At 45.7% G+C, this 23,917-nt stretch overlaps 2 protein-coding genes across 6 annotated transcripts in view; both read left to right on the top strand.

The window, feature by feature from the left end:
- ZC3H7A (zinc finger CCCH-type containing 7A) overlaps positions 1–5,494 on the top strand; it is a 37,436-nt gene extending 31,942 nt beyond the window's left edge. For 3 of the 4 annotated variants that reach the window (XM_065924343.1, XM_065924344.1, XM_065924342.1), the window contains 3 exons: positions 1,501–1,634; positions 3,434–3,597; positions 4,598–5,494. In XM_065924343.1, the coding sequence (XP_065780415.1) occupies positions 1,501–1,634; positions 3,434–3,597; positions 4,598–4,787 (488 nt within the window). In that variant the 3' untranslated portion in view covers positions 4,788–5,494. Of the gene's footprint in view, positions 1–1,500; positions 1,635–3,433; positions 3,598–4,597 lie in introns of those variants that run through there. The other variant, XM_065924345.1, reaches the window with a different exon arrangement.
- Positions 5,495–12,465: 6,971 nt separating this feature from the next.
- The window catches only part of TXNDC11 (thioredoxin domain containing 11), a 58,739-nt gene continuing 47,287 nt past the window's right edge, over positions 12,466–23,917 (top strand). Inside the window, exons 1-2 of one of the 2 annotated variants that reach the window (XM_065924339.1) lie at positions 12,466–12,833; positions 20,903–21,119. In XM_065924339.1, the coding sequence (XP_065780411.1) occupies positions 12,589–12,833; positions 20,903–21,119 (462 nt within the window). In that variant the 5' untranslated portion in view covers positions 12,466–12,588. Of the gene's footprint in view, positions 12,834–20,902; positions 21,120–23,917 lie in introns of those variants that run through there. The other variant, XM_065924340.1, reaches the window with a different exon arrangement.

Here is a 23,917-nt window from a genome sequence, read left to right as displayed (position 1 = left end):
CTGGAGGTTTCATCCGGGAACTCTTAGGGGTAGAACAGGCCCAGACACAAAGGCCCAAGGAGAGAATGTTTGTCTTGGTCAAGCGTCAGTTTTACTGTGAGAGCCTTGGAGAGAAGCCTCAGGCAACCTTTCACTTCTGACCAGAAAAGGTTTTGCTACCAGGATCATTGTTCTTCAGTTTTAAGTAAACTGATCAAAATTTACTGATGGCTTAAGATCTGCAATCTGGGGATTACAAGAACCAATCTGATTTAAGCACATCACCTATCATATTTCAGCCATGTAAACATTCAGTGACTTGTGTGAGTGGGACTCCTTGCTTGGAGTGAGTACTCGAGGTTGGCCTTCCTGAAGGTATCCTTGCAAATCAGGGCTCTTGCAGCAATTCCTGAAGGAATTGGCCACTACCACTGGCCTGAAGGAAGAAGGATTTCCTATTTTTATCTCTAATCTTAGCTGGAGGTATATTGTTAGAAACACTTAAGCAGGCAGTAGTGCCAGGTTTTGACCTGATCCTCATTTACAGCTTTTTTTTTTTTTAAACTCAGTGCCTCTCAGCTGGGGATGAGTTTTGCCACCCACACCCCTCTCCCCTTGGGGACAGCTGGTAGCGTCTGGGCCTTTCATTGTCATGACCCGTGGGGCAGTATTACTGGCAGCTAGTGGGCAGAGGCCAGGGAGATTGTTAACCATCGTACATGCACAAGGCTTATCCAGCAGCAAAGAGTTGTCCGGCTCAGCACACAAGCGGTGCTGAGGCTGAGAAACCTTAGTTTTATCAGTAGATGGTAATGCCGGATACACTTGTTCCTACTGTAAGCAGCAGCTTGCAGCCACAGCCCAGGACCTGGTCATCACCGTGCTGTTGTAAATTGCACCCCTGCATGTCCGTCCTCTGGGACAGTAGCTGGACTGACGGAACCCCATCGGGGTCAGAATCTTGGTCCCTATAGTAGGTTTCTCACCTTTCTCAGTAAACAGTGAGGAGCTGCATAAGTTGCCTGTGTGTTTACGGCACTGATAACGAGTGTTTGACGTGGGCCATTGTGAAGCTGTGGCTTTCCTTTTCAGCAGTGCCCTTGAAATGGCTTCTGAATTTTATTTTTTGACTGCACCGTGCAGCATGTGGGATCTTAGTTCCCTCACCAGGGATCAAGCTTGTGTCCCCTGCAGTGGAAGCTCAGAATCTTAACCACTGGACCACCAGGGAAGTCTTGGGTTTCTGAATTTTAAACACCTACAACGTGTCTTGCAAATGCAGGGAGAAGTTCATCAATCTTGAAAATTAATGTTTGTCTGCGTCCTAACGGACCTGAATTTGGTTCTTACCCTGAGCGTCTGGAACTGGCCTGTCTCTCGTGTCTAATAGATGATCAGTCTCTGTTTGTTTCTTGATTTTCTTTTGAAAATTACGCCAACTGTTGCAAAAAGAATGCATGCTCTTGTATTTAAATGGTGTCTTTAAATATTTGCCACTGAAAGGAGTTCATTTTTCTTTAGTACAAGATATGGAGCAGTTTTATGAACTCTGGCTAAAGAGCCAAAAAAATGAAAAAAGTGATGATGCAGCCAGTCAGTCCAGCAAAGAGAATGGAAAGCAAATCCACATGCCGACAGATTATGCGGAAGTTACTGTAAGTACCGCAGGTTGGTTCTCTTGCCTGTGCTTCCAGGCCTTTCTTTTCTTTCCCACCTTCTCCCAAACCTGGCTCCCTCGCTCCCAGCTGGCCTACCCGCCTCCCTCCCGGTGTCTTCATTTGCACTGGCTCCCCACTGTGAGTCTAAGCCTCTCTGTCCTAAAAACTCCTTTCCTGCCTCCTTTTTCTGACTCTGGAAGCAGGAGCTGGTGAGTCACTAGCTTGAGACCCTGGGTAGCTTACTGAATGCCTCTGTAAGAGAGATGCGAAGTGTGATGAGCCTGTGGGTGTATCCCACTGCTGGGCCACGGCAGGTGTTCAGGAACCGAGGGCTCCCCACCCCGAGGTCCTCCTTGTTTTGGATGGGATGCTACACAGCATGTGGGATCCCCAGCCAAGGACTGAACCCGTGCCCCCTGCGCTGGAGTCTTAACCACTAGACCATCCCAGAAGCGCCCACCCCGCCCCAAGTCCTCTTGTTCCCTTATCATCCTCCTGCGGTCTGACCTCTGTCTCTGGGTTCCACCCGGACATAAGTCACCTGTGGTGTTCCACTGGGCTTTCTTTAACATGTTTCAGAAAAGTAAAGGGGTTAATATAAAGAGTATCTTGAACCAACCATCCCCACTCAACTGATGTTAACAGTTTGCCGTGTTTGCTTCTGTTGGGTAAATAAAATGTCCCAGATGAGGTTGGAACCCCAGTTGTCACCCTTCCCAGAGGGACCAGATCCAGTGTGTCTTTCTCCAGGCCATGTCTCCATGTCTTGGACTGTCGATTGCTAATCTGTAGTTCTGCCCAGCGTGGTTTTTTAAACTGACACAGACGTACGCGTTAACTCTGCTCCTTGTTTCCAGTTTGTTTTTTTGGCCTCTCTCTGAATTCAGTCAGTCAGACCCAGGTCAGGGACGTGTCTCCGCTCATCATGAGCCCTGTGGACTCTGCCCTCTCTGCCCGGGCTCAGCACAGAGTGCCTCGTCACCTTTTCTTAAGTACTGCTGGGGTTTCCAGAGCAGGGTCACCCCGACTTGCTGGGTTATGAGAGTCACCTGTCTCTGTGAGCCTGTTCTCTCTACCCCCTTCCCCCCCACTCCCCAGCATGTGAAGTCCTGGTTCCCCCACCAGGGATCAAACCCACATCCCCTGCATTGGAAGCACAGAGTCATAAAGGCTGAGCCGCCAGGGAAGTCCCTCTGTAAACCTGTTCTTACCCAGCGTCACACCAGATTCTGACCCAGGGCACTTGGGAAGTACTGCTCAAACACCGCAGGCTTGCATCTGTGGCAGCACAGGGTTCCTAATAAAGTTCGTGGGTCTCTGCCCCCGGGGCAGCGTCTTCCCAGCACGGGTACTTCCCCGGCCCCCGGCACAAATCTGGGCCCGCAGTAGGGGCTCAGTTCATGTGCAAGAGTGGAGTTACTGCTCCTTGTTCTTCTGCAGGAGGCGAGCCCTGGGCTTTCGCAGCCTCTCTGATTTTCCTCATGGTATTTATCCTCCCCGGGACCCTGGTTTGAACCTGGCCCCCCATCCTCCCGACAGACACCCTTGTTGGCAAACTGACTTCTTGCCAGAGAGTGCCTGGACCCCCGGCCCAGCCCATTGCCCTGGCTCTCTGCTTCCTACGTGCTGGGGGGACCCTTGGCCCATCTCTCCCCGCTGGACGGGCTCCCCAAGAATAGAATGTGGGCCTTAGGTGGAGTTGTTTTTAGTCAGTCTGGGACCTGAACATGGGTGACCCATCAGGGCCCCGCCAGACAGCAGCTGCTGACGCGATGTGTGTCTTCTTTGCGCTGCAGGTGGACTTTCACTGCTGGATGTGCGGGAAGAACTGCAACAGTGAGAAGCAGTGGCAGGGCCACATCTCCTCCGAGAAGCACAAAGAGAAGGTCTTCCACACCGAAGACGACCAGTACTGCTGGCAGCACCGCTTTCCCACGGGGTATTTTAGTATTTGTGATAGGTATGTGGGTCTCTGCAGCTCCCCACGTGAACTCTGCCGATTGGGCTTGAATTGCACAGTCATTGTATCAGTAGACAGGGTGCAGGCTGAGTCGCCTCCATTGTCAGACTCTGTGCAACCCCATGGACTGTAGCCCTCCAGGCCCCTCTGTCCATGGGATTCTCCAGGCTAGAATATTGGAGGGGGTCGCCATTTCCTTCTCCAGAGGATCTTCCCGACCCAGGGATCGAACCAACGTCACTCACCTCTCCTGCTTGGCCAGGCAGGTTCTTTGCCGCTAAGACTACCTGGGATGCAGCAGACAGGGTACCTGGGTGGCAAAGTCTTCTAGTCCTGGGTGTTGGCATTTGGGCTCAGTTTTAGTTTCTCCTTGAACATTTTCTTCACTCACCTGTGTTACCTGAAAAGATTCACTAGTTTGCCTGCACTGGAGTGAAACATCTTAAGATAACCAAATAGGGAAGTAAGTTCATTCAGGCTTGCACAGATGGTCTGTGAGCCGGCAGTGAGGATTCTCTGACTCTTCACAGCCCTCTTTTCGTAGTAGATGTAAGTGTAGTTAGAAAATTTTTCAGTGAAAAGCTGCGTAATTTTGAATTGCTCCTTATTTTGTCGTTGCTGTTTCTGTTTGATTTCCCCATTTAGATCCATGTGATACGTAGAATTATTGAAGATACTTTCTACTTCCTGTCCCCTCTGACTTCTTTCTACTGCATCAGGAAGGAGTGGAGTGTTTTTTTTTCCCCCTGGCAATCAGTCTTTTTCATTAACTAGTGCATTTAAATAGTTTAAGGTACTTTTTTCTCTATTCTAGATGCCAAGGCAATAAAATACTCATTTTTATTGTACTCCAATATAAAAGTTTTAAAAATATTTATTTTTCTAGGATTGTTAGCTTGAGCTAAAAGTTTAACACAAACCATAAAGGTAGTGAAGAGCACATTTTAAAGATTGTTATAAGCATCGGGTGGACACTTACCAAGCTGACTTGTCCTAACAGGTATATGAATGGCACCTGCACGGAAGGAAGCAGCTGTAAATTTGCACACGGCAACGCTGAACTTCACGAATGGGAAGAGAGAAGAGACGCCCTAAAGATGAAGCTCAACAAAGCACGAAAAGATCACTTAATTGCCCCCAACGATAATGACTTTGGAAAATATAGTTTTTTGTTTAAAGATTTAAACTAATATGCTGGCTTTTATGTATGTTACCTAATCAGGGCATTGACCAGAAAAATTGAAAGTGTTCTAAGGCACGTAGCAGAGGAGCTGCAGGTTTTCTGCTTGTATTGGCGTCTCGTCCCTCCTGAGCAGCAACCCACAGTAGGTAGGAAAACGGGCTGTTGGACAGGTCTGGCCAGGCTCAGGGCGTCACCTGGTGAAGTGACCGCTACTGGTTGCCATCTGTTGAACAGACTTTTGGATGAATTGTGTTGGGGAAGAGGTGATGTCTAGGATGACTCCTTGAGTTGGTCCTTCAGATAAGAACCACGATGGTGAGAGAGAAACACTGTACTAGGATCAGAACACATGATGGATGAAATTCTTCACGTGTTTTTAAGAGGAACGAATTTGTCTAATAAAGTTCGCTACTTATCTGTACGTAGGTTGCTAAAAAGGATTTTCTTAACTCAGATTTTAAGCCAAATAACCATTTAACACTAGTATATGTTAAATGGGGTATTTTTCTGTATTTGTATGTTTCACTATAATAAGGGAACTGAGGATAATGTGCATTGAGACTATTTTGAAAAATAATCAGTTGACTCATTTTATTTCTTGGTCTTTTGCTGTTTAAATGATGATTTTGAAAGATTAAACTTGTACTGTTGGTATTGTGTAGTGTATGGACCAATATTGCCTGTAATAAAGATTTTATATATAGATGTCTTTCATTTTGTGGTATGGTCCTTGCCTCACAAAGAATTGTTAAAACTGGGTACTAAAATCACAAGGTTAGGTCTTTCTTTTTTCTGGCCACTCCATGCAGCTTGTGGGATCCCAGTTCCCCAACCAGCGAACCTGGGCCCTTGGCAGTGGAAGCATGAAACCCTAACCATTGGGTCACCAGGGAATTCCCTAGATTTTTTAAAAACACTTTTCTTTAAGCAATTAATGACAGAAGGTAAATTAGAGCGACACGGCAGCAACTTCCACTCTCTCCCACTCTCGTGATTTGGATTGCTAAAAGGCTTCTCTTCTTGACCGACATGCTAACCCCTCTACGAGCTCTTCTGTGTTTTCATTTAGATGAACACTCAGCAAGGGGACACATTGTCAGTTAGGACATTGGCTGTGGGACTCCACAGAGATAGCCGTCTAGGGTCGTTGTGGTTGTTGAAAGGCCACTGAAGACATGGTCAGCGCAGAGACAGAAAGGCACTGTTGTCGTTCTGCTAAGTCTCCCTAGTCTGACGGCCTTCATGACGTTTTTCTTTTCCATCCTTCCAGACTTCTTTTGTGCTCTTTCCAGGGAGAATAGATGTTAAAAAAAGATATCTCTGGTGCTCTGTTTCAACCTGCAGTTTAAATAAAAAGTTGGTTGTTTTAACATTGGAAATCTAGGCTTGAAACCTAGTTTGGAATCCTCTGACTGGTCAAGAGGAGAATTTTTTTGATTTTCACACCCCACCTCAAAATCTTCTGTGCCTCGGCTCTCTTGAAGTTCTCTGCTCTGAACCATCCCACTTCTGCCTAAGTCATCCAGTTTGTTGCTCTGGTTTCCACCTAAGAACCCTGCAGGCCACAGCCTTGGTCTCAGCACCAGGATTTACGGTTGTTCAGTCACTAAGTCATATCCGACTCTGCGGCCCCCCGGACTGCAGTGCACCAGGCTCCCCTGTCCTTCACTGTCTGACGGAGTTTGCCCAGAAACATGTCCATTGAGTCGGTGATGCTCTCTAACCATCTCACCCTCTGCTGCCCCCTTCTCTTTTGACTTTCTTTTCCAGCATCAGGGTTTTTGCCAGCGAGTCAGCTTTTTGCAGCAGGTAGCCAAAATACTGAAGTTTCAGCTTCGGTCCTTCCAGCATCAGTGAATATTCAGCATCAGGAAATCAGTCTAATTATGCCATGATGAAGTCACATCCCCATCCTAGAAATGAAGAGAAGAGAGTAGTATTGGGGTGAGGGGAGGTAAGGAAAATAAGGTATAAAAGAGCAAAACTGCAATATTAACAGCATTGGTAACTAATAAATCAATGTGTCTACTTGGACAGGTTTATCTGCCTACCTCCTCCAAAGTGGATTTTTTGTTTGTTTCAGTGTTTAACAAATGGAGATACAATTTTAAAACCCCCAAATGTTACCATTTTAAAGTATAAATCCATGGCTTTAGTAGAATCCAAATGTGCTACAATCACAATGAAAAAGTGTTTTACTCCCTAGAAATAAAACCTACACCCTAGTCTACCCACTCCCCTTGATTTTCAAGCTGTCAGTCAAGTCACTCAGTTGTGTCCTACTCTTTGTGACCCCATGGACTGTAGCCTACCAGTCTCCTGTGTCCATGGGATTTTTCCAGGCAAGAGTACTGGAGTGGGGTGCCATTGCCTTCTCCAGAGGATCTTCCCGACCCAGGGATCGAACCCGGGTCTCCAGCATTGCAGACAGATGCTTTACTGTCTGAGACACCAGGCAAGCTGTAGGTGACCATTAATCTGCTTTCCTTCTTATTTAAAAAAAATATTTATTTGGCTGCCAGGTTGTGGCATGTGGGATCTAGTTCCCTGACCAGGGATTGAACCCAGGCCCCCTGCATCTTGAGCTCAGAGTCTTGTCTAGGGTTGTCTTAGACAAGGACAGGGAAGTCCCTAATCTGCTTTCTGCCTTTGCTAGATGTTGCATGTACGTGGAGTTATAGAATATGTGGCCTTTTCTGACTGGCTTCTTTTACTGAGTGTAATGTTTAAGAGGGCAGCAGAGGATGAGATGATTGGATGGCATCACTGACACCACAGACATGAGTTTGAGCAAACCCAGGGAGATAGTGAAGGGCGGGGAAGCCTGGCGTGCTGCACTCTGTGGAGGGCATGACTTAGTGACTGAACAATAACAGTGTTTTCAAGGTTCATCTGCACTGTAGCATGTCATCACTATTTCATTCCTTTTAACTGCTGCATCATCCTTCATTGTACAGATCTGTTACATTTTGTTTACCCATTCCTCTGTTGAAGGGCATTCAGCTTGTTTCCTCCTTCTGGCTCCTGTGAATAGGAACATTCATGTGTAAATTGTGTTGTCTGCAATGAGCTGCTCCCATCAGTCCTGAAGACGTGTTGGGAGGTGGCAGGTAGATTTTCCTCTGCCCAGTTCTTCCACCTGTGTTGGACGTGCCTGGACAGTAGGCCAGGGCTGGAAGTGCTCACCCCTCTCCATCTTCCTCAGCCTTCGTGGGTCTGCTCTTTGAGGGCTGTTTGCCTTTGACTGAGTTCCAGCGATCCCCACTGGGAAACTGAAGGACAGCATGTTCCCTGGGCAGTTAGTGCAGGTTCACACACTCCTTGGTTGACCTGCAGAGATGAGAATATGGGTTTCCTGTCAGTACTTGTTGCAAGGGAATAAGGAGTGCCAATTCATGGGAAGACAGCTCTTCGATCTTGATATAAAGTCTCTAAGAAACAGCACCATTGTCCAGCTTTACCTAGTAGGCTCAGGGTGTGGGCTCCCTCCTGTGTTATCTGCCAGCCTGTGCCTTGTGAGGCACATCCTGTTTAGTAAGTAAATGCTTCGAGGCTTTAAAAATTAAAAAGCAAAACAAAAACCAAGCATTAGATATTTTACACACACACACACACACACACACACACACACACATAAATACACTTCTCTGGTAGCTCAGCAGTAAAGAATCTGCCTGCAATGCAGGAGACATGGGTTCAATCCCTAAGTCAGGAAGATTCCCCCCAAGAAGGAAATGGCAACCCACTCCAGTATTCTTGCCTGAGACATCCAAGGACAGGGGAGCCTGGAAGGCTATCCATGAGGTCACAAAGAGTCGGACATGACTTAGAGACACTAATCAACAACAAATGTGTACATGTTATATATATATGTATGTAAGTATATATGTATACATACACACACATATATATACATATACATACAATGGAATATTAACTCAGCCATACAAAAGTGAAATTTGTAGCAACTAGGATGGACCACAGTATATTATACTTAGTGAAGTAAGTCAGAAAAAGATACTATATGATATCCATTATATGTAGACTCTAAAAAGAGAATACAAATGAACCTATATACAAAACACAAACAGATTCACAGACATAGAAAACAAATTTATGGTTACTGAAGGAGAGAGGGAGGGACAAATTAGGAGTATGGGATCAACAGATACTACTATACATAAAAGAGATCAACAACAAGGATTTACTATATCTTCTACATAGTACATGGAATTACTGAATACCTTGTAATTACTATACCTCGGTGAATACCCAATATCATGTAATTACTTATAATGGAATGTAATCCACAAAACACTGTGCTGTATATCTGAAATTAACATAACACTGTAAATCAACTATACTTCAATTTTTAAAAAATTTTGTTGAAACTACAGGATGTAAAATATGGGTTTTCTTGTGCAAGAAACACTGACAGAATACCAAACCAGAGACTCAGATTTAAGAAAGCTGATGAAGGGACAAAGTAGAATAAAATATTTGAAGCAAGTGATAGCACTGCTTTCTGAGTTACCATAGTAACTCATTTTTTAAAATAACCAAATTTGGCTTAGAAACAATACTAAGGAGACAGTTAAAAAGACAGAATTACAAAATTTTGGGCAGGGGAAAAGTTGTGATTATTTGCACACACACATAAAGAGCTCTAATTTTAAAAAAAATTAACAAGGAATTATTTCTCTTCAATTCTAAGACAGGATTAATACCTGGGAAAAATATATGTCCCAGGTGCCACAGTGGTTAAGAATTCGCCTGCCAACACGGAGACAAAAGAGACATGGGTTTGATCTTTGGGTTGGGAAGATCCCCTGGAGGAGGAAATGGCAACCCACTCCAGTGTTCTTGCCTGGAAAATTCCATGGGCACAAGAACTTGGCAGGCTACAGGCCATGGGGCTGCAAAGAGTCAGACACAACTGAGCACATGCACAAAGAAAGACATATATGTAATCTCCCTGCTGCCTATGCAAATGCCACCACCTTGATCATGGTATGAAAAGTGGCCATAAAAGCATAGATACTGGTTGACATGGACTAGTTAAGGGTCACACAATTTAATGACTGAACAATAAGAACAAGCCTTGAAGAGGAAGAGCAGTGCAGCCTGGCCCAGATGGCCTGGTGTCACCTGAAATGAATTTCCCATTGTCCATCATTGCTGGAGCAGCAATGTCTGGAAAGAGAGGGGTAAAGGAAACATACTTTGGTCTCCTGGCTTGTAAGACACCGCCCTGCATGGTCATAAGATATAGTGGGTCTCATGAAATAGCCTACAGGCAACAAAAGCACTTTGAACTTTATAAAGGCCTGTGCAAAAGACAGGTGTCTTATGAAAGAGTAGGGTGGATTCTGCCCTAGTGGCCTACAGTGAATGAGTACCCATGACTTTGGACTGCACTTGTTTTTTTTAGCAATATACCGTGTTAACTCAGATCTAAATAAATCAAGGGAACTAGAAATGGTAAGTAAAGTTAATATCTTTTTAAAAAACTAGAAATGAATTTTAAAAAATTTTCTGCTTCCAACAATATTATATAAAACAATAACATAACACTGTATTACTGGGTTTGTAGTAGATTAAAAAAGAGCAATAACAGCATAAAAATGGGAGGAGGAAATGGAGCTATACTGGAGAAGTTTCCATATCTTACTGGAATTAAGTTAGTGTAAATCTGAAGTAGATTCAGAAAAAATGTATACTGTAATCTCTGAAGGGCTTCCCTGGTGGCTCAGATGGTAAAGAATCTGCCTGCAATGGGGGAGACCCAGGCTGGATTTCTGGGTCAGGAAGATCCCCTGGAGAAGAGAATGGCCACCCACTACAGAGACTTATCTAGAGAATTCCAAAGACAGAGGACCATGGTGGGCTACAGTCAGTGGGGTCACAGAGAGTTGGACACGACTGAGCAACTAACACACAATCGCTAAATGCTGCCGCTAAGAATATAAACTGGAAAAAAATAAGTTTTAAATCATTAAAGGAATTAACGGTGTTTTAGAAAAGAGCCACTTAACATAAAGGAAGGAAGGAAAGAGCAGAAAAATTGGGATTGTGAGAGGAGGTACTTCCCCGGTGGCCCAGTGACTAAGACTCCGCACTTTCAATGCAGGAGGGCCAGGTTCCATCCCTGCTCATGGAACTATATCCCGTATGCTGCAACTAAGATCTGGTGCAGCCAAAAAAACCAATATTAAAAAAAAAAAAAAAAGATGTGCGATATACAAACCAAAGAGCGAAATGGCATGCGAACATGAGCTACCAACATGTTGAGCCTCCGTGGTTAACAAACTGAATGCTCCGGGCCACTCAGGAAGGTGGCCATTCCTAGAACCCTTTATCTCCCTGGAAACCTTGCACCGGGGTTAGCACGCTGGCTTGTGGCATAAGTGACTTCTCATCTTCTGGGATTTTTGTGTTTGTTTTTTTGTTTTTCTGTGGCATCATATTGCCTTAGTTCTCTCCGCGTTTTATTACCAGGTTTGTAGTTATTGACAACGTAAGTCTAGTCTTCCGCTTTGGCCCCAGCGGTTGGGTAATTACGGACATTCTCTTAGCTCCAGGGACACGGGCGTCCCAGGTATACAATCCTTTTCTGTCACTCTCAAATCACATTTCATTCTTCTCCGACTTGTCGTTTTTAATCACAAAAACTTATTTAGAAATGACCTAACGTTTAGAACATTTGGGGCTCCCCCTGTGGCTCAGCGGGTCAAGAATCCGGCTGCAATGCGGAGAGACCTGGGTTCGATCCCTGGGTTGGGAAGATCCTCTGGAGAAGGGAAAGGCTAGCCACTCCAGTATCCTGGCCTGGAGAATTCAAAAGACTGCATAGTCCATGAGGTCGCAAAGAGTCGGACACGACTGAGCAACTTTCACTTTCATTAACATTTAGAGTCAGAGAGCATTTACAGTCGGCAGAGGATCGCTGGAGCGGCTTGTTAACCAATCTGCTTTTCAGTCTACTCCCCTATTAGCCTTGTGGACGCGGTCAAGGGGTTCTTCCAAGCCTCGGTTTTCCCATCTCTAAAGCGAGTACAGGATGCACAGACCGTTTTCCCAGGGCTGTGGTGTAGGGACGTGGTACCGCGGCGCACAGCACTTCACTGTGCAGGAAATGGACACTGGGAAAGAACAGTCCCTAAAACTTATTTAGCATTCATGATGGGCCCAGCAGTTTCCATTAAGGACCTCAGTTAACCTTCAAAGCATCTCCGTGAGGTCGGTATGCAATTCCACAGATGTGTCGCTGACACAACTGCTGCCACAGCTCTTTTATTTTACTTTTTTTCATCACAGCTCTTTTAAACTCCCGGAGCCAGGTGGGGGCTCTCCGCAGCTGCTACTCTCCGGGGCTGCTTTAGGGAAGCGCTCGATTCAACCCGTGGTAGGAGCAGCGGGACACCGAGCGCCGGCGCCTGCGCAGACTCAGTGGACGGACGGGCGTAAACGGGGCGAGCACGTGGCAACGGCGGCGGGCGCGCAGACTCCAGGGACGGGGCGGGGCCTGTGGGACTAACACGCCTCCGCGGCGGCGCTGGCTGGGGGTGGGGCCGCGCAGAGGCCACGAGAGAGGGGGCGTGGCCACGAGGGCGGGGCTTCCGGGTGGTGTCCGGCTCCGCCCTCTGCACGGAGTGGGCGGGAGCCGCGGCGGCGGCCGGGCTGACGTGGAGGTTCGGGGTTAGCGGGCGCGGCCAGCTGCGGGATTGGGGAGCGACGGGCCGGGCCGGGCCGGGCCTTCGGGCCCTTGGCGGCGGCGGCGGTATAAAGCCGGCGACGGGGAGCATGTAATGTCGGAATGCGGAGGCCGCGGCGGCGGCGGCAGCAGCAGCAGCGACGACGCCGAGGAGGAGGGCGGCGGCGGCGGCCCCGCGGGCTCCGGCTCCCTCAGCCCGGCCCCGGCTGCGTCCTCGGAGGGCCGGCTCCGCCGCGGGCTGCGCGGCGCCTCTCTCATGGCGCGCCGGCGGCCCGAGCTGCTCTGCGGGGCCGTGGCACTCGGCTGCGCGCTGCTCCTCGCCCTCAAGTTTACCTGCAGGTGAGGCGGCCCGCACCCCACCCCGGCCCCGGCCCCGGCCCGGCGCCCCTTGGCCCGGCCGGCGGCACGTGGCCGGCCTGGGGACCTCAGAGTCGAGGGTCGAAGCGGCCTCCGGAAGTCGGGCCTGACTTTGCCCCGGCCGGTGGACTTGACTCTCCTGCCTGCCGCATGCGGCCCTGCCCGCCGCTTTCCCTTCTCGGCGGCCAGCGAGCCCTCAGGCGAGGCTCTGAGGTGCTTCCCGGCGCCCTTTCCTCCCGTTTTCGTGCGGAGGAAGGGTGGGCCAGGTTCTCATGTGCTTGTCACCTGTTGAGATTTTTTGGGGGTGCACCTGTCACTTCTGCCCATGCTGTAGGGCCCTCATTTATCAACCCGTTTTATTTCCCTATGCCTCGGGTAGGCGTAGACGACCATTAGCGTCCCGGACGTTGAGAGTTCATGCACTCATGGATCTAACGATTATTTATCCGCACCTACTGTATGCGGACGGCTCCTCGAGGGTGAGTGATGAATATCAGAAGTCCCTGTTCTCCATTCCAGGGGGTGGTGTACAGGCAGTAAACGAGTAACCTTAGCATAATTTTAGAGGGTTTCAGTAACTGCTGTGCAGCGAGTAGAAGCGATGAGGGTGGGGCCTAAAGACCTCCCCCGGGGAGCTACATAGGAGAATCACCCGAGAAGGTGAAGGGGCCAGCACTGGGGAGATCCGGGGGTAAATGTCCAGGGAAGAGCAAACAGCAGGTGCAGAGGTCCTGGGGCAGGACAAGGCTGGTGGACTGGTGTTTTCCTGAAACTGGAAGAAAGGCCTGAGTAGGCTGGAGCTAGTGGGTGGGGTGGGGGAGGGAAAACCAGTTAATGTGTCTTGCTTTGGAAAAGGACACATACAAATTTTGCTTTGTGTTTTAGCGTGTCTAGTGTGTTTTAGTATTTTAGTGTGTCCACAGTGTGTCTCCTGGGACTCCAGTTTTTTTATAAGTCTGTGGTGCCACTGACTGGCATAGCGGCCACTGGGAAGATTTCAACTTGAAACATTTTTATGGAGTCTGTTAAGGACAATACGTGACCCCTGTTGTCAAAGAGATGTCAAAAGATTGGAGATTTTAGTGGAAAGAAGAAATTATAATAATTATCGCTGATGAATTAGGAGATGGGGATTGACATATATACGCTAATATGTATAAAATAGATAATAATGAGAACCTGTTGTATAGCACAGGGAACTCAACATAATGCTCTCTGATGACCTAAATAGAAGGGAAATCCAAAAAAGAGGGGATCGTGGCTACATATGGGCTTCCCAGGTGTCTCAGTGGTAAAGACTCCACCTGCCAGTGCAAGAGATGCAGGAGATACGGGTTTGATCCCTGGGTCAGGAAGATCCCCTGGAGAAGGAAATGGCAACCCACTCCAGTATTCTTGCCTGGAAAATCTATGGACAGAGGAGCCTGGAGGGCTGCAGTCCATGGGGTCGCAGAGAGTTGGACACGACAGCGTGCATGCGCACACACACGGAAGTATATGTATAGCTGATCCATTTCTCTGTATAGCAGAAACTAACACAGCACTGTAAAACAACTATAGCCCTGATTAAAAAAAAGTCATATAAAAACCAAACCAAACAAAAAACGTTATTGAGCATTTGCCGTTGTGCCAGGTGCAGCCTGCCCGCTGGGTTTCTCAGCCTTGGTACTGTTGATATTTTGACTCAGATAATTCTTGTGGTAGGGGGCTGTCCTGTGCATTCCGAGATGTTCAGCGGCATCCCTAGCCTCTACCTGCTACCTGCTCTTACCCCCCACTCCCCACAGTGTGACAATAAGAAATGTCTCCAGATGGTACCTGATGTCCTCTGGGGAACAGAGTCACCTGTTTGAGAGCTACAGATTCCATGAATGCATTTATTTATTTAACACGTGACCTGAGAGTCTGTTATGGATCACTTAAGTCACCCAGTAAAGTCTGGAGAGAGATGTGCATGTGTGTGCGCGCACACACACACACACACACACTCTCTTACCCTTCACACACACACACTCTTACCCTACACACACACACACACACTCTTACCCTACACACACACACACACACACTCTCTCTCTCTCTCTCTCTCTCTCTCTCTCTCTCTCTCACCCTTCCAGTTTACACAGGAAAGAGTGGAGCTTTGGCCATGTTGCAAAACTTGCGCCATTTCACTTCCACCTAGTGAGTGGCTGAGCTGGAATTTGAATCCTTTATTGTCAGAAACTAGGCTCTTAACTGTGTTCTATATCACGTCCTGCACAAGGGAATTACACAAAGTATTTTACAAGGTAGAATATGGCAATGTGGTATTCGAGTTCAGATTAGGAAGAGAGGTTCTCTCTCCTCCAAGGGTAGAGAGCTTACTTGCATCAGTTTGTCCATTTATAGCAATAAAATGTAGTGTTTTCCCTGAGAGAACGAGACTTAGTAGATAGGAAAATCCTTTGAGATTTCAGGAAGAAGTGTAAGTCCAGTTAATGGAGCATGCTGAGCGAGATCCCACCTGCTTCAGGCAAGGAGAATGAGCCAGTGAACAGTCTGTTTGCCTGTCCAGCTTCTTTCTGTGCTACAAATTTCACAGTCTTTTAATAGACTCAAACTGATTTTTTGATAATCTCCTTTGATTGAATGGTGTCATGATACTACTTTATTGTTCTACAACTGACTCTGACATTTCTGCCGCTTTTTTCCGATTTTGCTTTTAAGATCTTGTGTGTTAATGAGGACAGAGGCTTAAAGGAGAGTAGAACTTTTTTTTAAGTTATTTTTTATTAATAGCTCCAGACCTGAAATAAAGACAACCCCCTTTAGTGTCCTATTGCTTATTTTTTAAAAAAGAAAAAAAGTTGATTTGGGGTTGAAACACTATTAATAGTTAGTTGTGTATTTCTGAGCACTTAATCTCTGTCCTATGGAAACACAGTGGAAACAGTGGCTGACTTTATTTTTCTGGGCTGCAAAATCACTGCAGATGGTGATTGCAGCCATGAAATTAAAAGAAGCTTACTCCTTGAAAGGAAAGTTATGACCAACCTAGACAGCATATTAAAAAGCAGAGACCTTACTGTGCCAATAAATGTCCGCCTAGTCAAGGCTGTGGTTTTTCCAGTGGTCAGGTATGGATGTGAGAGTTGGACTATAAAGAAAGCTGAGCATCGAAGAATTGATGCTTTTGAACTGTGGTTTTGGAGAAGACTCTTGAGAGTCCCTTGAACTGCAAGGAGATCCAACCAGTCCACCCTAAAGGAAATCAACCCTGAATATTCACTGATAGGACTGAAGCTGAAGCTGAAACTCCAATACTTTGGCCACCGGATGTGAAGGACTGACTCATTGGAAAAGACGCTGATGCTGGGAAAGATTGAGGGCAAGAGGAGAAGGGGACGACAGAGGACGAGATGGTTGGATGGCATCACTGACTCGATGGACATGGATTTGGGTGGACTCTGGGAGTTGGTGATGGACAGGGAGGCCTAGTGTGCTGCGGTTCATGGGGTCGCAAAGAGTCGGACACAACTGAGCGACTGGACTGGACTGGACTGGACTGAACTGAATCTCTGTCTTAGCTGCCTTTCTATGCATTGAATGTCCATGACTTAATCCTTCTCTTTTACGCTGCATTGTGGGTATGTTTTTGTGGGGAAAAGTTATAAGTATGTCTTTGGGTGTCTGTCTCTGTTATCTCTGTTGTTCAGTCGCTCAGTTGTCTCTTGACATTTTGGGACCCCATGGACTGCAGCATGCCAGGCTTCCCTGTCCCCCATTATCTTTCTATGTGTATATATTCATTTTCCTTTATTTTGTTTTGTAAGCTCAAAGCTGCCTTAGATCCCTTTTGGACGGAGGTATAGAGCGTGATTCTTATATAAAAATTGGGAGTTGCAACAGGACTTCCTTGTTTGCAACCAGCTCTTTGAGTTTTTTGGTACCTGAGACTTTGGCTTCAAAGCTGCAGGAAATCTTTCATCTCCTATAGTTTCTCAAAAACTGTAGCAAGTTTAGGAGTTAAATGGCAACTCATGAATGCTTCTGATGGGGCAGAGGCATTATGGGTTTCTCTGACCCGGTTAATGTTTGCTTTTTGCTGGGCCACGCACGGCCTTGTTTGGCTCGTTTATTTGAGGAGCTGGCTCGTCAGTAGTACTAGGTTGATGATTGTCCTTTGTTTGATTTGTCACAGACCTGCATTTCCCCTCCATTTGCGTAATTAACTCTGACCACCAAATTTGAAGAGTAGAAAAATAATACCTCCAAAGACTTTTGGACTTGCCGAGAATGTGTCAGCTTGCCTCAGGGCCTTCCCTCTGGGTGACTGCCTTCCTGTCACTCACATCTCAGCTTAAAAGACACTACCCTGAGCACCACCCCATGGAGGAGCTTCTGGGTGCCCTGCCGCATCTCCATGTTGAATTCTGCAGCGAGCATGATCATTTTGTATGGTTTTATGTCTGTTTACAGGTTTGTTTGTTTGCATGGCGTCTTCCCTGAGAAAGGAAGCCCCTTGAGAACAGGTCCCTGCTCCTATAGCCTTAGTTCCGAGACAACAGTGCCTGAAGCCCAGTAACATTTGCTCGGTGAACTTTTTTTTTTTTGAATTATTGTGTAAGTGACTGAGTTTTTGGGGTTATGAAGATGTTTTACTTAGACAAAGCTCCCTGATTGCAGAGTTAAAATATTAGCGTGAGTGCGTAAATAGATTTGCTCTGACTTTTTAACTTTATGATGTTAATAATTTTTGGTTAAAATGAGGAAGCAATATATTTAAAACTGTCTTAATTCAGGAAGCTGACACCTTCTAGATGTAGAGAAGGGTTTGTACTCTTTTCCTTAAACTAAATGACCCAAGGCTCTTAAGAGTAGCTTTGGCCTTGAGTTTTTTTTTTTTTTTTTTTTTGGCCTTGAGTATTTGTAGAATTTCTTTTTTTTTTTTTTAGTTTATGTATTTGTAATCGAAGGACGATTGCTGTACAGTATCGTGTTGGCTTCTGCCATACGTTAGCATGAATCAGCCACAGGTACGCACAGGTCCCCTCCCTCCGCAGCCTCCCTCCGCAGCCTCCCTCCCACCTCCCACCCATCCCACCCCTCTAGGTTGTCACAGAGCCCGGGTTGAGCTCCCTGCGTCACACAGCAGATTCACACTGGCTATCTGTTTTACATACAGTAATACAGGTTTCAGGGCTACTCTCTCAAGTCATCTCACCCTCTCTTTCCCCCACTCTGTTCACAGGTCTGGTCTCTGTGTCTCCATTGCTGTCTTGCAAACAGGTTCATCAGTACCATCTTTCTATATTCCATATATATGTGTTAATCTTTAGTATTTGTTTTTCTCTTTCTGACTTAACTTCACTCTGTATTATAGGCTCTAGGTTCATCCACCTCATTAGAACTGACTCAAATGCATTCGTTTTTATCGCTGAATAATCTTCCATTATATTACACTATAACTTTTTTACCCATGCATCCTTCAGTGGACATCTAGGTTGCTTCTGTATCCCATTACTGGGCATATACCCTTGAGAGACCATAGCTGAAAAAGACACATGTATCCCAGTGTTCATTGCAGCACTATTTACAATATCTAGGACATGGAGGGGCTTCTCATAGCTCAGCTGGTAAAGAATCTGCCTGAAGTGCAGGAGGCCCAGGTTTGATTCCTGGGCTGGGAAGATCCCCTGGAGAAGAAAATGGCGACCCACTCCGGTATTCTTGTCTGGAGAATCTCATGGACAGAGGAGCATGGCAGGCTACAGTCCATAGAATCGCAAGAGTCAGACTCGACTTAGCGACTAAACCACCACCAAGACATGGAAGCAACTCAGATGTCTGATTTCTTTTTTGGTTCTAAGTATCTGTCTGTCTGCTGCATATCTCAGAGCTGGCAGCATGTTCCTACCTGTTCCTGCTTCCTGCTACTTTGCTTGTACTGAGAGACCAGATGATCAAGTTCATTTGAACACATATAAAGTTAGAACAGAATAAAATGGTCCTTAGAATCGTTCCTTGTAATGCAAGTGTACTTTCTGACATTTTTGATTCAGATTAATAATATATGTCTATGGATTTATGTTTAATTTGCTTTCACATATATTCAGTTGAGGTGAGTAGGGTAGGTTTCTTCATTTCACAGATCACTGATCTTTGCAGTCCTGGGAGCTGCTAAACAGTGAGGATTTATCAGTGAAAAAAAGAGCCAGGGTCCTTACCCTTAATGGAGTTAATAAGCAGGTAAATAAGTAAGTCACAGATTATGGTGAGAGCTGTTGAAAGCAACTAATAGGATTCCGAGAGAAAAAAAATGGGAGAATCATCGGAGCAGTCCTCACCAAGGAGGTGACCATCAGCCAAACTTGTTTCTCATCAATGCCATTGTACTATAAGTTACATTTGGTAAAACTCACACATTTTACGTACGTAGGTCCGTGGCTTTTGGCCAGTGTAACCACCCCCATCCTTTAATTCCTTGTCCCCAGAAACTTTCCTCAGTGCGCTCTGCAGTCTGTCTTCCTTGCTCTGCTCCCAATTCCAGCCCACCGCTGATGTGGTTTATTTCATTATAGATTAGTTTTGCCTGTTATGGAATTTCATGTCAGTGCATTCATATTATATGTACTCTTTAGTGTCTGACTCCTTTCAGTGTATTTTGAAACTCATCCAGTTATAGTATGTATCGGTTTTTTTTTTTTTTAATTACTGAGTAACATTTAATTGTAAGAACACACAAATTAGTTTATTTGTCCTTTCACCTAATGATTTATTACAGTGTTTCTGTGCTTACTGTGTATGTGGTTTATCTTCTCCCATCCCTGTGGTTTCATGCTATCTATGTCTTTATGTTTAAAATGCTTTTAGAGAGCATATGGTTAGGTTTTGCTTCATTATCCAGCCTGGCAATCTCTTCCTCTTAATTGGGTGGTTTAGTCCTTTTATATTTAATGTAATTGTTGATGTGGTTGGGTTTGTGTTTACCACCTGGCTGTTTGTTTTCCATTTATACTTTCTGGTTTTTCTTCCTCTCTCGGTCTTTTTTCTGCTCACCTTCCCGCCTACCTCCCCCCACCCCCCACCTGGTACCACATGGTCTGCAGGAATCTCACTTTCCCAACCACGGACCAAACCCAGGCCCTCAGCAGTTTGAAAGCATGAAGTGTCAACCACCGAACATCTAGGAAATTCCCTGTTTTCGGTTCATTGAATTTTCGTAGGGTTCCATCTTTATTTCCTTTCTTCATTTCTTAGCTAAGCTGCTCTAATGGTTTTATACTGTTTTAATCCAGATGTGTGGACAGCTCAAGAGTGTTCACTGGGGCCCATTAACCTGATGGGATGCTGCTTCAGCCCAGACCTTGTTGTCTTTGCTCTGGCCACTTGTTTAGTTTTATTTTCTTTCTTCCCCTGACCTTCTGTGAATCTTAAGTACATACTTAGGAAACCTGTTTTCCAGTTAAATGGGCAGTTGCTTTGCTATTCATCTGTATTAACCTTTGTATCATGGTACATACATACAAATGGAGACATCTACATTATTATTACGTTTACCTGAGTGTCCTAAGTATAGGCCAACCGCAGCTAATGAACTTAATGTGAGTGGACTGTAAGCATTTCCCATGCCTGTTAGTGGTGCCACGTATGCTCCCTCCTCTTGATTCTGAGCAAACTCACTGGTGGCTCTGAAACCCTGGACGTCAGTGGCTTTTGTGGAGAGCAAGGCTGCAGAGAGATAAGGATGGAGTCTTTTGGGTGGGGGAGGCAGGAGTCTGGATTATTCAAAGACATTCTTCTCGTCTGCTCTCCACTGCCCTCCCACCCCACACGCGGGGCAGACAGTGTTAGAGAATGTTTTTAACATGTCATTTGAGTCTTGCATTCTCTCAGTCAAATCTTGCCTGCGCTCAGCACAAAGTGCTGCTTTTATCCTCCAGGCCAGTGTTTGGGGAAGTCCCTTTCCTTATTTAAGAGAAGACTTTTCTTTTAGCCTTTGTTCTCTTTCTACACAGAGCTGTTGTTAGAAGAAGATAAACTAAACAATTGTGTCTTTGCTCTTTTTTTAGTCGAGCAAAAGATGTGATAATTCCAGCAAAGCCACCTGTCAGCTTTTTCTCCTCGAGGTCTCCGGTTCTTGACCTCTTCCAGGGGCAGTTGGACTACGCAGAGCACATTCGCCGGGATTCGGAGGTGGTGCTGCTGTTCTTCTATGCTCCATGGTGTGGCCAGTCCATTGCCGCCAGGGCTGAAATTGAACAAGCAGCGACTCGGCTTTCAGACCAGGTAAGGTGGATAGTTAGCCTGACCATCAGATGACTGGCAGTCCAGGTGCATGGCAGGTTCTGCCCACAGAGACACCTTTCCCAATGGCTGATTTTGCCAGGGTGAAGGCCAAGGGCCTTATTTGGAGCCTAAATCGTAAAGCCCCTGTGAGCAGAGGCTTTCTGATTGTGGTTGTCATAGTTGGTTAGAGGCAGGAGCGGGAGGAGATGCCACGTTTTCTCTTGATGAGGCCAGTGCTCATCTCAGGGTACCACGCTGTCTGGTTTCAGTGGGGAGACTGAAAATCCTCATTGAATATACTGTTGATATTTGCTGGTTACTTATTTTACGTAAGAGAAATTTATGTGTCATGATTACAGTTCAACTAGGCAGACCTTTCAAATACCTAGACCATAACTACATTCAACAAATATTTAATGAACGCCACCTTCACGCTTGGTAAGAGGAATATATAGACAATTGATATATAGGCCTTCTGTCTGACAGTGGTTTTCAATTCAGTGGATCCCAGTTGACCTTTATAAAACAAGTATTTTTTGATGTCCCTTTTTCTGTCCTCAGAAGGTATTCATAGATGATAAAATTTCTCTATACATATAGTTTCAATGTAGCCAATCTAATGCAGTAATTGTAACATAAAGATAAGGGGAAAAAGAAAAGTGATATATAATTAAACGTGTGTTTTAGTATGTAAGTGCTGGGGTAGGTTAGATCCATGTACCTTTATGTAGAACCACTGTGTGTTATAAATGCAGAAACAGTTACAAATGCAGCCCCATAAAGTAGGATGTGTTGGCCACACAGGGGCCACGAGGGCATTGCTGTCAGTGACTTGATTTTTCTAAATGGTGAACAGCTCTTGGTAAAGTTCTGAGCCAACCAAAAAGTCCTTTCTGCCCTCAATTAAACAGAAGTTGCCTTCTTGAGAAATTCAGTGAACGTAGAAGCCATGCTTTGGATTGACGTATATAAAATGGAGTCGAGTTCTGAGTCGAACACTAATAAGCAGATTTCCCTCCACATCAGTGGTGGCAGGACGTTTAAAAGTGTGGAGGATCGACCACGTGCAGAGCGGCTTGAAGCACTGCGGGACGTCCGTGCCACGGCCCCTGCCCACCAGTGCCCTCTAGTACCTGCCGACCGATGCAGTCAACCAAAAAGCATCCCACAGGTTTCTAAGAGACTACTGTCCAGACCCATTGATCTGGGGTAACTTGTGGCACAGTTGAGTTTCAGAAGTTCATTTAGACCTCTCAGTTGGATTTTCTTGGAAACAATGTTATAAATGGTGGCTAGACTTCCTGCCCAGCCTAGCAAAACCTTTTTAATTATGTTATACCCCTGAACGTGATACTAAGTACTGTATAAATACATTGATTGTTGTATTGATAGCATTGATTCTCAGAGGGTGTGATTTTGTGTTCCAGCTTTGGACCCATGGAATCAATCTATTCCTTGTCTCCCCCCTACCCGCCCCCCCAGCCGCCCACCCCGCAACTCCCCTTAGGAGTGGCTGATAGTAATCAAACTGGGGGCTCTTGTGGGAAGAAAACCCCTAAGGGAGCTCTGGGAGGCAAGCTTAAAGGAAGTCACCCCTTTGTCAGTCATTTCTCATTTAGAGCACTTGTGGGGGGGAAATGTGAGAGTCTGTTGTATTGTAGGGTAAGTGTCAGCCACTTGTTATACTACTGCCAGCCTGAGGAATGTGTCCTTCAGAGTGACTGTGGGGATCGTGCTCGTGTGCAGGCCCCTGCTCCTTAGAACAGCCCGCAAGCTGGTGCTGGTTGCCCTGAAGCACGAACTGGGGTTCAGAGGGCAGAATAGTTTGTTAAAGGTCACAGGACAAGTGGTGGAGGTTACAGGCCATCCACAACTGATGGGCTCTGCTTTCTTTCAGAAAAATTTTTCAGCTCCTTCTAAATTGAGAGCTTATTGTTCTATGTTCTCAGTAGGGAAAAGGAGTGGATTTATTTTTGGAAACAGGCAAAAATTTCTGGAGCCACATTACTTAATAAAATTAGCAAATGTGGTAGATTTTGCCCTATTTTTGAAGTGTCAGCCTTAGTAAAGGTATTGTTATAAAGTATAGGTAGAGTATAAAAGGAGTTCTTGAGAGTTTACACTAAGTTTTGAGCGGTACTGCTCTCTGGTCAGTATAAGGCATCTGAAAGTGACTTTTCATTTGTAGTCTTCATATTTTTCAGTACTTTATTACAAAGATTTTTAAACATAATATCAAAGATGAGCTGTGTCTGCCACTTAACTTCTAATAACATTTTATTAGGCTTGTTTTACCATGTATCTGTTCATCTTATCATCCATATAATCAGTGGTTCTCAACTAGAGGCAGTTTTGTCCTCAGGGGACTTTTGGGACTGTCTGGAGGGGTTTTGGGTTGTCACTACTCGGGAGGGGAGGCCAGGGATCCCACAGCATTCGACATCCACTGTGTGCCCTCCCTACCCCTGCCCTCAGCAAAAACAAATAAAACAGCAGCAAAAAACCTGTATCAATTCATGCCCTAAATGTCGGTAGTAACAAAGGTGAGAAACTCTGCTCCAGTCTAACTATTAATCTATCCCATTTTGGGTACAGTTCAAAGTCAATTTCAGGCACTGGGATACGTCTCCTTAAATACTTCAGCATCTGCCTATAAATACATATTTAATCCATATTTTTGCTACCTGATAGTTCATTTTAGACTATAGTGCTAGTCATCTGTTATCTTTATTAGTTTTTAATATCATTATTAAAAATGATCCTTTGAAATTTTTGGTATGTCAACTGTAGGTAAGATT

Source organism: Muntiacus reevesi, chromosome 2 (assembly GCF_963930625.1).
Source record: "Muntiacus reevesi chromosome 2, mMunRee1.1, whole genome shotgun sequence".
NCBI classification, from domain to species: domain Eukaryota; kingdom Metazoa; phylum Chordata; class Mammalia; order Artiodactyla; family Cervidae; genus Muntiacus; species Muntiacus reevesi.
The sequence above is the reverse complement of the archived record's forward strand: the minus strand, read 5'-3'. Positions and strand labels throughout refer to the sequence as shown.